At 34.7% G+C, this 15,053-nt stretch overlaps 1 protein-coding gene across 3 annotated transcripts in view; it reads right to left on the bottom strand.

Annotated features, from left to right (window-relative positions):
• Positions 1 to 4,107: 4,107 nt before the first annotated feature.
• atp10d (ATPase phospholipid transporting 10D) overlaps positions 4,108 to 15,053 on the bottom strand; it is a 61,900-nt gene continuing 50,954 nt past the window's right edge. The window contains exons 16-23 of one of the 3 annotated variants that reach the window (XM_087278431.1): positions 14,534 to 14,804; positions 14,087 to 14,163; positions 12,371 to 12,496; positions 12,073 to 12,273; positions 11,890 to 11,970; positions 10,105 to 10,209; positions 8,133 to 8,320; positions 4,108 to 5,209 (exon numbers count right to left, since the gene is read on the bottom strand). In XM_087278431.1, coding sequence (XP_087134557.1) covers positions 4,981 to 5,209; positions 8,133 to 8,320; positions 10,105 to 10,209; positions 11,890 to 11,970; positions 12,073 to 12,273; positions 12,371 to 12,496; positions 14,087 to 14,163; positions 14,534 to 14,804 — 1,278 coding nt within the window. In that variant the 3' untranslated portion in view covers positions 4,108 to 4,980. 3 annotated transcript variants of the gene reach the window in all.

Here is a 15,053-nt window from a genome sequence, read left to right as displayed (position 1 = left end):
ATGCTCAGTGTCATTCATTCACACTACTTCTAAATACCATCATGGTGACAGACATAAAACTAATGCAATTTACTATATTTATCAACATTAGATGTAAAGCTTCAATGTGCACAACTCAAGAAACTCAAAAAACCCTAAAAAGGCATAAAAAGTGTAATACAGGGAATTCTGAGACATTTTACGGTTATTAACTGTATATATTAGGGAAACTTACTGTTACAGGCTGTGGATTTTTACCATAGCATTTTTACTTTTTAAAATCACAGACATTTTTTTTACAGTGTACACTTTATCTGCTTGTTACAGTGCTCTATCACCACAAAAGTAAACATTAACAGTGGTGGAAAGAATACTGAAAAATCATACCCAAGTAAAAATACCATTACTTGTCTAAAAATGTAGTGCAAGTAGAGTAAAAGAATCTGTTGTAAATATTACTTAAAGTATGAATAAAAAATCGACCTTTCAAAAGTACTCAAGAGTAGTGAGTTGTGAGTATTACACTGTAAAAAGAGCATTTGATGCATTTATATGTAATTTGTGAATGTGTGTGTAAACGTAACATTGTGTAGTGCATTTAGTGATTGCCCAGCAGGTACACAACGTCATAAGACAATAATAAAAGGTTAAATTTAGGTTGTGATGTCAGGTGACCAAAATTCAATGGCTAGCCAGCATCTAAGGACAACGTCATTTGCTGTTCAATAATGACATCAAATGACATTGATATTTAGTTAATTTTAGATTTAGAAACTGACCAAAATTCAACATCGAGCCAAGATCTTAAACCAACGTCATATTGACGTCAAATACTGACATTTCTTTGTCCGGTATATCAACCAAAATCCAACATCTTATTGACGTCATAGTTGTAACGTCAACATCAAGCTGTAACATCATTAGACGTTGATATTTGGTTGATTTTAGGTTGGACGTTGGACATTGACGTTGGCCTGATTGCTGGGTTCTGACAATCAATCCAACCCAATCCAATTTTCATTTTTAAACAAAATGCAATGTCTCTATGACTTTGGGGTACAACATTAATCTGACGTCATGTTGACATCTTGTGCCTGCTGGGTGTTTAAGGCCATTTCGGTCATCATGCAGTAAACATTTGTCATCTTCTCAGTGACACACATGTAAACAGTCTCTGGGTCAATGCGTGTAAAGATTTTGGACACCTTTTTGGTCACCTTTACGTTTCCAAACTGTTTGCTTCAATTAAAAAGCACCAATGTCTTGAGGTGGTTCATTATGATGCGATTTACTTGTACCTTCTATGTGCAATTAAATTGGAATTACAGGACTGATTTTTTAAATTCCCATAGACAAGAAATGTTAAAGTAATGACCGCAGGTTGAAGGAAAGTAGTGGAGTAAAAGTACTGATACAGCACTAAAAATGACCTCAAGCGAAAGTAAAAGTACACATTTTTAAAACTACTTATTAAATTACAATTCCTGAGAAAAACTACTCAATTACAGTAGTTAGAGTATTTATAGTTTGTTGTTTTACACCACTGACAATTAGACACAATACATTATTGTAAACAGTGATAAATTCCCAATTGCTAAAATCTCTGATTATCACTGAAAATCTCTAAATATCACTAAAGCGACAAGGGAAAAACTAAATAAATGCCTTAATTCAACTGTCACATTTACAGCTTAAGCTTTTTTCACACAAAGAAATACTTGAGCACGTGATCGTGGAGCAAAGAAAAAAAGTTTTAAGTGTTTATTTATTAGAAATGTAGATTTATACATCACCTTTTCATTTGGTGTAAGGCTTGTTATGATAGAACAATATTTGGCCAACATAAAACTACTTAAAAATCTGGATTCTGAGGGTTCAAATGAATAAATACATACATTAGAAAGTCACCTAAATTAAGTCTAAATTAAGATCCATTATGTACTCAACAATTATTTTTAGTAGCCTACCTTTTTAATTAGATCCTTATTAGTTATCATTTCATTAAATGGTTGTCTACCTAGCTCCTTATACATTGTATTTGTTAGATATACAAATATTAGTGCTTCAATGGTAAATATTCTGAACATAAATATTTAGTCATTTGGCTAGCAATACATTTCACATAAATAATAAAAAAATGCTATTAACTTTTACAGTATGAGGATCTGCTATTCATTGAGATATCAGTTATTCAGATTTGACTTGTATCCCAAATGTGACACTAGTACTATTGGTAGTTTTTATATACTAGTAATTATTAACTAACATTAGGTACAGTATTTGTACCTATTTAATAGCTTTAGCTTTACTTGTCTTATGTTGTGACTAGTCAGTGAAAGTTCCCTAGATCAATTAAAGATTCAATCAAATACATACACTAACCAGCCCCTTTATTTGGTACACCTGTCCAACTGCTCATTAACGCAAGTTTCTAATCAGCCAATCACATGGCAGCAACTCAATGCATTTAAGCATTGTCTAGATCAGTGGTTCTCAAACTTTTTTCATCAAGTACCGCCTCAGAAAAAATAGTCTCTCCAAGTACCACCATAATGAGCAGTATTGATTTGAAATACAGTATCATATAAGCCCAGTAAAGCAGCTAAAGCTCTGAACAGTTCAAAATGCGTCTGATTAAATGGTATTATTAAGAATATTTATTATTGTCAGCCACTTTAAACATAATAATTAGTCTGAACATTACACTGTACTGTGCTTATATTTAAAAACAAATCAACATTTAAATTAAAATGTGGTTTTAAAAGGTAAAAATGGTAGGTTACTGTTCTTAAAAAAGTAAAAAAGTGCTGTACTTAAATGTAAAATATTAACAGATAGTAGTCAATTCATCAACACCTAGAAATGTTGCCTGGACCTCAGAAATATAGGCTATATAATAATATAATAAATATTAGTATATGTCATATTCATATATAAATCATTTTTGATACATTTTGAAATATATGTAGCATGTACATATGACATTTGATTCCTCTGCGTACCACTAGTGGTACACGTACCACAGTTTGAGAACCACTGGTCTAGACGATCCGCTGTAGTTCACACCTATCATCAGAATGGGAAAGAAAGGTGATTTAAGTGACCTTGAATGCGGCATGTTTGTTGGTGCCAGATGGGCTGGTCTATGTATTGCAGAAATGGCTGCTTTTCTGAGATTTTTATGCACAACCATGTCTAGGGATGAAAATGAGAATATATTCAGTGAGCGGCAGTTTTGAAGCCGCAAATGCCTTGTTGATGCCAGAGGAGGATGACCAGACTGGTTCGAGCTGATAGAAAGGCAACAGCAACTCAAATAACCACTTGTTACAACTGAGGTATCCAGAAAAGCATCTCTGAATGCACAACACGTCCAACTTTGGGGCGGATGGGAGCAGAAGACGACACCAGGTGCCACTCCTGTTAGCTAAGAACAGGAAACTGAGGCTACAATTTGCACAGGCTCACCAAAACTGGAATAGAAGATTGGAAAAAACTTGCCTGATCTGAAGGGTCTCGATTTCTGCTGCAACATTCAGATGGTAGGGTCAGAATTTGACACAAACAACATGAAAGCATGGATTCATCCTGCCTTGTATCAACGGTTCAGACTCGTGAATGTGGTGTAAAGGTATGGAGGATATTTTCATGGCACACTTTGAGCCCATTAGCACCAACTGAGCATCGTGTCAACTCCACAGCATAGCTTAAGTAGGCTACTTCTGATGGCTACTTCCAGCAAGAAAATGCGCCATTTCATAAAGCGGGAATCATCTCTGACTTGTTTCTTGAACATGACAATGAGTTCACTGTACTGAAATGGCCTCCACAGTCAACAAATCTCAATTCAATAGAGCACCTTTGGAATGTGGTGGATTGGGAGATTCTCATGCACGTGCAGCCAACAAATCTGCAGCAACTGTGTGATGCTATCATGTCAATATGGACCAAAATCTCAGATGAAAATTTCCAGTAGCTTGTTGAATCTATGGCACGAAGGATTAGGGCAGTTCTGAAGGCAAAAGGGGGCCAACCTGGTATTAGTAAGGTGTACCTAATAAAGTGACTGGTGAGTGTATATTAAGACATGTATAGCAGGTTTGTATGTTCATACTCATCATGCACAAGTTAAGTTTTCAGTTTTGTTTTATTGCATATTTGACAAAAATGTACATGTGATGTAAAATGACTATAAATAATGTTTCCAAGTGAGTGACTTCAACTCATCTTAGATGATCATTCTGAATTAACAAATCACATTTTCAATATTCAAGCATTCACATTTTCTGCAGTAGAAATACAACTTTTTTAAAAAAGTTTATCATTCTAGCTTTTATCATCAAATACTGAACGTGTCCACTTGCAGTTATTCACTTTCAGACTGAACACAAAAATGAACATCAAGGACCTCAAATACATTCAAAATAATGTATTAGTATAAAATTAATGAAAAGTCTTGAATTCAAAGGCCTCATGGTGTCAAAGTTCTCCGTTATTAGATATTAAAACAGTAATTATGAGACTATGTTTACACATGTATTAGTGTTGAAGTGTGCAAGCTCATTTTTTAAGGCCTACGCAAGTGTGAAGCTTTTTTTTTACCCATTATTGGAGTGTTAAAGTTGGAGCTAAGTAGCCACATTATCTTGGTCACACCCTCCAAAACAATTCACCCTTATAAGTTTCAGTGTTATTCGGGAGTGTGTGTGTGTTTAATTCTATAAAAGTGTCACAGGCACAGCCATGTGAAATGTAAACAGTTCTCGGCATTTCTTTTGACTCCAAAAGCCAGACTCCAAGAATCCAAATCGTTCTGCGATCCGAGAACGAGAATGAGTTTGCGATGCAGTTCATTCTGAAAACACTCTTACTGGGCAGAGGAAAGCCAGCTCTGGATCCTAACTGGCCAGAGAATCTGCCTATCATTAAAGTGCAAGCATATATGGCCACTATTTAATTGAATGACCATGTTTGTATGATCAAAGGCGACTTTGTTATTGGTCACGAGAGAACGGCGCCTCCCTCAGCAGCACATTCTGTTAAACTGGGGATGTCAGCGTTCACACTGAGGTTTTGGGGGACGGGTCTTGAGGACACCCTTTGAGTGGCTTTGTTCTCCTTCCACTTCTGTAAACTGGAGGAATAGTCTTGCGCAGAAAGTCTCTCTATTTTCTGTGCTTTCACCAGGTCAGATGGACAAATAGTGTTAGAGAAGGCACGAGACAGCATCCTGTGACACAGAAAGAAATAAACAATATATTGCACCATCATTAACAATCACACGTCTGCAATAAAGTTAGGCTAAATTCAAATTAAATGTGTAGTTCACCCAAATATGAAAATGTCCTCACCATTTACTCATACTAAAGTGATTCTAAACTTTATGCATTTATTAGCACGAAACAATGTTGGAAAAAAGCAGCCACTGACTTGAATAAAATTTAACACAAAAAAAAAATTAAAAATGCTATGGAAGTCAGTGGATGTTTTTTCCCCAGCTTTCTTGAGTACATATATATTAATAATAATAATAATAATAATTCGTTACATTTATATAGCGCTTTTCTGGGCACTCAAAGTGCTTTACACAATGGGGGGGGGAATCTCCTCATCCACCACCAGTGTGCAGCATCCACCTGGATGACGCGACGGCACACCGCACGCGACCGCACACCAGCTGATTGGTGGAGAGGAGACAGAGTGATGAGATGCCAATCATGATATGGGGAGGGTTAGGAGGCCATGATGGACAGAGGCCAGTAGGCAGATTTGGCCAGGATGCCGGGGTTAAACCCCTACTCTTTTTCGAAGGACATCCTGGGATTTTTAACGACCACAGAGAGTTGGGACCTCGGTTTAATGTCTCATCCGAAAGACGGCGCTCACTGAGCAGTATAGAGTCCCCGTCACTATACTGGGGCATTAGGACCCACACAGACCGCAGGTTGGGCGCTCCCTGCTGGCCTCACTAACACCACTTCCGGCAGCAACCTAGCTTTCCCAAGTGGTCTCCCATCCAGGTACTGACCGGGCGCAGCCCTGCTTAGCTTCAGTGGGCGACCATGTGAGAGTTGCAGAGAGCTAGCTGCCGGCAGTGTTTAACAGAAGAAGCTCAACCAGGTCTGCAACAAGTGAAGAATAAATAAATGATGACATCATATTCATTTCTGAAAATGTGATCTCTAGGGAAAGACAATTAGCTCTACAGTTGTCATGGTAACACAAGTACAGATCTTATCTATTTAGTGGAGAAAGACTGAAAACTTGTTTGTCAAGGATACATTTCAGTAACATTTCTCAAATGACAGAGGCGTACCACTGCAGTTTTAATCTCTAATCACGCCGAGTGTTATTCAGGTTCCTTCCTTTACTGTGAATGATGCATGCAGCACTTTCTTAGAAAGTAGCAAAAATGAGAGACGCCAAAAGTGTCAGGCTATTATACACAACATGAATTTTGAGAATTTAAGAAATTCTGTGAAATTTATCATACAACTTTATTTAACATTATAACAGTAAAGGAATACAATCCTGTCGATATTTACTCTTCCTCTACTTGTTAGAAACCTGTTTGTGTTTCTTTCTTCTGTTGAACACAAAATAAAAAACGTGGGAAACATTTCTTCCATACTATTTGTTTTATTCCTACTAATTAAGTCAATGGTCAAAAGTTCTTATCATTTTTCAAAATATCTTCTTTTGAGTTTAACATAAAAAAGAAACTCCTGAACATACGGGGTCACTAGAGGGAGAGTACATTTTCAAATTTGGGTGAATTGGGTGAATATCCTTTTAAGATAAAAAAAAAAAGCCTGGCAGAAGATTTAAAGTTTGCTCAATACATTTTCAAAATTCAAAATTTTATAAATATTTATAATTATAAATGCTGCTCCTCTGATGTGTGAAATGTACATCTGGTTAACATTTATTTAATAAAAAGCACAATTTAAATATACTTTCTAGAACTTTAACTAAGGAAAAAATAAATAATCATGTTCACAGATTTAAATTTTTCAGGATAATCACTGATAATAACAGACATAAACTATATATATGTATATGTATGTGTGTGTGTGTGTGTGTGTGTGCGCGCACACACACACACACACACACACACACACACACACACACACACACACACACACACACACACACACACACACACACCAAATTTCTAACTTGCAGTCAAGAGAAATCTGCAGATTTTGGCAAGAAATTCACTGAACTTTATATTTATTACAACAGTGAAGGAATAGTTCACCCCAAAATACAATTCTCTCAATATTTACTCATCCTCTACTTGTTTGAGTTTCTTTCTTCTGTTAAAAGCAAAGGAAGCAGCTATTGACTTTCATAGTATTTCGTTCCTAGTATGAATGGTAATGGCTGCTTTTTTTTTTAATAAAAATTCTTCCGAATATCCCGTTTTATGTTCAACACAAGAAAGACATTCATAAAAGTTAAAGTTTAGGACTATTTGATTGTGAGTAAATAGTGAGGACATACTGCTTTTAAAATAAATAAATAAAAACTTTAATTTTAATGGGAAACTGTTATTTTTTATGTCATTTGATATGTGCTTCATTATCCACTTATTAAGTGTGACGTGTATATATATATATATATATATATATATATATATATATATATATATATATATATATATATATATATATATATATATCCATGCCTAATATGCGATGGCCAGAAAGTGATTAATTTTTTATAAATTGTTAAAATGTTGGTGTTTGAGATTCCAGAGACTAAAGTGTACACCATGATTTTATATCAAATTCAATTTAATGTGTGATTACTATGACTAAAAAGTGGAAACAGTATTCCATACGTCACGACTTAACAAGCAGATAAGTATGGAAACATACAATACTGCACTCTTGGTGCATGCTAATGTGAGCAGAATTGTAGCTGTTGAAATGCAGCCTTTACTGCAGCCACTGTGAGCCATGCTTCACTCTGGTTAAATATATATTATAAATAGTCTTTATGAGTTAATAAATCATTTAGTAATTTTGGTTTTATTTAAATTAATCGGCCAGTCAAGTGTGTCAGAAGTGAGAAGTGAGTTTTTTGCAATGCTACTGTGGTCATATGACTGGTATGCGAGTAAACTATTTCCAGGATATGTGTAATACCTTGGCAGCAGGGCCAGGACTGTTGTAAGCACACATACTAAATAGTAAAGCGGCTCAGACATCATTTTTGTCTCAATGCCGTAAGGGTTTGTTGGAGAATTGCATGTGACGCATGTAATGCTGAACAACAGGACGAACGCATAATAGAACAGGCCACTGAAGATCAGCAATGAGGCATGTATCCAAGTCTGCAAAAATCACACAAGACAAGCATTAGCAGAACATTCACAAACAAAGACATTATTACAGTGGTACCATTTGCAAATTGTGTATGCCAAAGTGTCTAAACAGCATTTGTTAGAGTGGTGTGCAATGGGCTATATGCACAGCTAGTGTTTTTCAGCCAATGATGAACTTCGGGTGAGAGCTTTATGTGACTATATTCAATTTCATAAGGTTCCTTTTACAGCATAGATGTTGTAATGTAATTTAAATATAATCAGTTAAATAGACTTAAGCATTCATTTAGCTGTTCAAGCGTAAAACAAGACAAAAGACTGTTTAAATGCAAGTATCGTCTTTAGCAGCAGGCCAGCACGGAAACTCCATTGAAAATACTGGGGTAAAATTAATTTCCATATTTTAAAGACATGGTGCGGAAAAATAAAATTTAATGCAGTGCTTTTTGTTTGGTCTGAGACCCGATTTATATCGTATCTCAGCCAGGCAGTGATGACAATTAAACGGAAGCCCTGGGGCTGGCTGACTGAAATTAAAAGTCTGTGTGCATATAGCCCATTTGGCTGATGAGGAATACAAGCAATCAAAAGATATTTTGTCTTTCATGTACAGTTGTTAGGAAATTAGTTTGTAGCAATAAGATTTCACCATGGGTGAAGAAAGATGCCAGATTTACAATATTGGTCAAGGGTTTTCCAATAACTACATGGTAACATTTTAGTATGGGAAACACATTCACTTAAATCTTTGGCTTTCGATTAAATAAACTCTTTATTTGAAATAAAGCTATTAATTTATTCATTAATAACTAGTAAGCTAGATGTTATAACAGTTTGCTTCATATATATAGATATACTGTAGGATAAAGTTAAAAGATGTAACCATGATCATGCCGAATAAGTAATTGTCGAACATGTGCTTTATCAGAACTAATATATAATCGGGCTGCACAATATTGGAAAAAAACTAACATTGCAATACTTATTTTTTCCTGCGATATTGAGTACAGTTTCACCAGATGAAATGGTTTGGTAGCAGAGTGCATCTGCATAAAATACAATAAACCAATTACAAATATTGATAAACACAGTAAAGCAAAATACAAGTGAATAAACTTTTTGGGAAGTCTAGCAATATTCAGGAACACAAATTGAATAATTAAATGTCAAGTATAAAACAATTCAAATAAATGTTTTTATAGTTACAAACGGTATAATTTCTTGTGAACTTGAATTGTTCACACAGTCACAAGCCTCTAAAAACACTTGCAAATGACAAACATTTCAAAAACTTTACAATTAAATGAACGTTTTCAACTGTGGTTCCTGCTCAACTATATTCTTGATTCGACATTGCAGATCATATGATGTGACTATTACAGGTGCAAACATTGCGATATCGATGCTGAAACAATATAATGTGCAGCCCTAGTTTATATGCAGCTACTTTATATGCAACTAAAGTTATAAGTGAACATGTTTTCACATACTTGTGTTACTAATTAAATAGAAATAAATAAATAGTCTTTTATGCATGCTAACTTTGTATTTTTTAATTTATTATATTATATATTGATTATTACAGTAAATATGCAGTAAAAACAGTCATATTGTGAAATAGAAATGCAGTTACTGCAATACCTATCCAGTCTCCAGTCTAATATGATCTTCAGAAATCACAGATTTGTTGCTTAATAATTTTTTTATTATATAATAAATTGCTTTACAGATTATAAACAAATCTGGAAATAAATAGATTAATATTATTCCAAGAGCAAGTGTGACTGACTTACCAATGTGCGACTCTCTATGACTTGATGCAGGAGGATGATGAGGAGAGCAGAGCCATTGATTGGAGAGGCAAAGGAAAACACCCCAATATCAGACCCTGCATACGCCTGCATAGCATATAAAAACAATACGATGTGTTATATCTCAGTAACGCTCTGAATGGAACAGAATTACTCGAATAGATGAGCAAGAATTACAAATACAAAACTGAAACAAAATCAAACAAAAACAATCTTAATGTACATTTAAAATAATACAATCTTCAATTTAATTCGGGAACAATGCAATTAAAATGGCAGAATTGAGTGGTGTGACGTCAGATAGAATTTCATTTCAGGAGTTTGAAACTGTTAGTACAAAAGTTAGCTTTTTTTTTTTTACTGGTAAACATCTTTATTCTTAAGTTTAATCTATAAATAGTCAATGCTGATTTTGGGACTTGTGGAGCTGAGCATCAAAGGATTTACTCTTCAGTGTTTGGACTTTCAACAGTGAAAATTAAACCACACCGAACTGAACTTCAACTCTTAAAAACTAAACTGACACAGTTTCAATCTACTAGATGTTAAGCTGCTTTGACACAATCTACATAGTAAAAGCGCTATAGAAATAAACAAAGATGAATTGATTAAGTAACAGGTAGGTGTAGCTCTGAGGCTCTGCCTACTCCAACCTGGAATTATTCTCTGGTTGATTTCCACTATTTGTTCTGATGACATCACACATAACTAAAAACATTAAACAAAAGTGATGCATTTTAGTAGACACTAGTGTCATTTTAGGTATAAACGATACTGGCACTCTAAATAGTCCTTTATGATGCACTCTTGTCAGACTGCAGAACATGAACCCCATTTCACACTGAAGGATCTCAGCAGTCATAATGTCAGTCGACAATCAAGACACAGCTAAAACTAACATACAAAAAGACTCATCTGAACTTGTCTATCCGTTATTTATTCTGAAATGGTACTATATTGTCAAAATTATTTAAAAATTAAATGTTTAACATTAAAATTTATTACAGAATCTGTCAGTAACTTTTATATGTATTTGTTGTGTATTTGCTCCATCGTAACATCTAAGCAAGTCAGTTTGCTTCTATTATACAGCTGGCACAATAAGGTGCAAGAGGTTTTTGGTGCGATGTGTTGCTACCTAATTTTCCTGTTTTGTGCCACGTTGTTAAGATAGTAAATCCATTCGCACCGCTTTGTGGACTCATGGGTGTGTCGGTTGAGAAAGGGGGTGTGTTAAGGCACAATGTTGGCTAGTGTTGCTATTTTGAGGAACTAAAATGTTACAAAAATTATTATTTTCTACATAAAAAAACCCCTCCATGCCTTCATCTCAGGGGCTTTTTCAGGTTATTCATGACAATTTGTATTCGTATAATGTTTTTTTATTAGCAGTGTTAGTTATTATATGCATATTTATATTTAATTTAAATAAAAAAAAGCTTAGGTTTGTCCATCTGTTGGGTTTTGGACCATATGAGGCATAAGAATAGGACATGTGTTTGATTATAGCTCCACACTTTATTATTATTGTTCATTTATTTGTTTGCTGGAAACTAAAACTGAATTTAGAAATGCAGATGGTTTGTTTAACTGTTTTCTCACTAGTGAAGCATTCAGTTTTTCCACTTACAAAGTCTGCCATGTAAATAGCAAATGCGCCATGACATTTAAAGGGAGTAGGAGATGAGACTCTGACTAGAACTACAGAAAAAAAACTTTAAAAAAGTATATCAGGGCATTTAAATGAAGAATTTGACAGTGACTTACAAAGTAAGGTATGAAGAAACAGACAAGGCTTTGGTAAAAGGCATCGAGAATGTTCAGCCAGAAGGTTGTTGGAAGATAAGCCTGAAAACCACACAAAAGTCATCAATATTTTCAGACCATATCTAAAACACCTGATGAGCTGAACATGAAAAACAGAAACGCTGTGTGTGACAAAATGACCACCTGTGAGTTTTGTCCAGACTTGTAGAGATCAGGCAGTTTTAGGAGCGTCTCTGCAGACACATCTTTATCCAGCACACCGTATACGAGTGGAGGGACAGAGGTGAAGAGCAGGTTGAAGAAAATTAGGACCCAGGAGTTGGTCATGGTGCTGCCTGAAAATCCACAGAAAAACTGGTACCAGAACAGCAGGTTCACATACATCTACATAAACAGAGAGGAAAAAAAGAAGAAGAGGAACGAGTCAGGACTGCAAGATAACGGCTGTATGAGGAACTGTGTAAATTTGTGCATTACCCACCACATTCTTATAGAAGAAATAGAGGATCATGTTAGCCAAACGGGCGTAGCACCAATGACCATGAACCAAAATCAGCTTTCTCAGGAACTTGAATCGAGAGATGGCAAAGTCACTGGACATCACTGCCTATATATGGACAGAAAAGACAACATACACAGTTAGAGATGCTTTAACTATAAATGTAACTGAAAGGATTCAAACTAGGTAGGATGGTAAGGTAAAGTGCATTTTGTTTCTCTTTAAAATAAGAAAATGAACCATAGATTGGGAATAGTATACATTTTAATTCATATAAATGAACAGCTCACCCCCCAAAAAGTGCTAAGTGAAAAACGTAAGTGGTTTCAAACAGAAGATATTTTGAAAAATGTTTCAAAAATGGTACAGAGTACAAAAAAATATGAAAGTTAATGGTTACCAACATGCTTCAAAATATCCTTTTTTTGGGTTCAATTAAAGAATGTAACAGTAAAACAGCAGTTAGGCAGTAAAATGTGATTTATTTAAATACATATTATTAATTTAACATCTGGATAATTTCCTGAAGAAAAGTAGAGTGGATTCTTCACAAATTAATTTTCTGCAACTACAAAGAAACAAACATGTTGTGTTGTGTGTTTGTTTATCAAGAAAATATATACAAATGTCCAGTTAATTTGAAGACTTCATAAAGAAATGCAATTTAAAATGAATTTATGAATGTGGAAATGCAGTGAAACATCAACATTATTGTATGCAACACGTTTGTTTTGATCAAGAATTACAGTAAGAACAGTAGTGCGATTCAAGCTCAAATTATATTATGAAATCTATCTATATAAATCTTGTTAAACAAACATTTAAATGTCTTAATAAAATAAGTTTAAAAGTTTATATGCTGGTTTTAATGGTTTTGAAAAATTTCCTTTTTGCTTTTGCTTTTTTTAAAGTAAGCAACACTAATAATGAATGCATTAAACTTTAATCCATTAATCAAGCAGTCTCAAAAATACTTAAAAGTATTGTATATCACTCAAAAAATCTGAGTTGGTTTTCTATAATGGTTTAAATTAAATTAATCTTTATTTCTATTGAGCTTTTTACAATGTAGATTGTGTAAAAACAGCTTAATGTGGATGTAGAAAACTGAATAAAACTGCATAATATAATATGACAATAATACAAAATATTTATGTGATTTCTGAAGGATTATATATTACAAAAGATGTCATAATATTTCACTATTTGTTGTATATTTAATCAACTAAATGTTGACTTGCTAAATAGAAGAGATTCTTTTAAATATGCTAAAGCAAATGATTCTTTTAAATATGCTACAGCAGTCTTACCAACTTCTGAACTGAATTGTCATAATTAGCCAAGATTAATAATGCAATTACACATTTATACATCATCCTGTGGATTGAGGTTTATCCAGCTCAAATTAACCATCATTAATTGCAAGGTATTAAATTCTTAAAGCGATAGAGCACCTAAATATTTAAATTTACTCACCGTTTATTCATTCTAATGTCTGATGAACACAAAAGAAGATATTTTGAAGAATGTTGGAAACCAGCAGCCATTGACTTAATAAGAAAAGGAAATACTATGGAAGTCAATGACATTCTTAGAAATATCTTCTTTGGTGTTCAACAGAATAAATAAAGCCAAAAAGATTTGTGAAAAGTGGAGAGTAGTAATGTTTATAATATGAAACTAGTTTTCAGCTTGTACCTGCATGCCCTCCTGGCCTGAGATCCCAACGCCAACATCTGCCATCTGAATCATACTGACGTCATTAGCTCCATCACCTACACATCAGAATCACACATTTCGGTTTGTCCCACAATTTACACCACCAACCTGATTTCGCCAAGTAGGACATGTTTCTAAATAAACATCTATGTCAATCAACCAGAATTAAAGTATACTTTACCGTTTATGTTAAGTTTAGGCTTAAGGTTAGGTTTATGCACTTCTACGTGAGTGTTCTCCAACTATTATAATAAATAATTTGCAGCCTTTGTTGGGTTTAGGGTTAGGGAATAGGTATGGATTACATTTTCAAACAAAACTGATGTTCCAGGATCAACATCGATCGCGTCGTACTAGGCAAAATCATGACAGGCCAATTTACACTGATGCTCAACCTTCATTAGACCCCTCGCTGCCCTCTCTCACCTATAGCCAGGGTCATAACCTCAAGCTTGTCTCGGACCAGCCGAACTACTTGGCTCTTCTGCAGGGGAGTCGACCTGCAGCAAATGACTGAGCGACAGCAACATGTGAGATCCAGGAACGCCCCCTGCAGCTCCTTCTGCAGAGCATAGTCCAGCGTACGGCCATCGATGACCAGCACACAGTCAGAGATACAGTCTCCTTCAGGCTCGTCTGCCTTTGTGACCTGCTGGACCTCAAGCTGCAACTCCTGAAGTCGAGCCTCACATGCTTCCTGAGGGACAAACAACACAGAGGAAAAAATATAGTATAATATATACAGTTGAGGTCAGAATGATTAGCCCCCCTGTTTATTTGTTTCCTCAATTTCTGTTTAACGGAAAGAAGATTTTTTAACACATTTCTACACATAATAGTTTTAATAATTCATTTCTAATAACTAATTTATTTTTTTCTTTGCCATGATGACAGTAAATAATATTTGATTAGATATTTTTAAGTCACTTCTATACAGCTTAAAGTA

Source organism: Danio rerio, chromosome 13 (assembly GCF_052040795.2).
Source record: "Danio rerio strain M-AB ecotype USA chromosome 13, GRCz13ab, whole genome shotgun sequence".
Taxonomy (NCBI): Eukaryota; Metazoa; Chordata; class Actinopteri; order Cypriniformes; family Danionidae; genus Danio; species Danio rerio.
The sequence above is the reverse complement of the archived record's forward strand: the minus strand, read 5'-3'. Positions and strand labels throughout refer to the sequence as shown.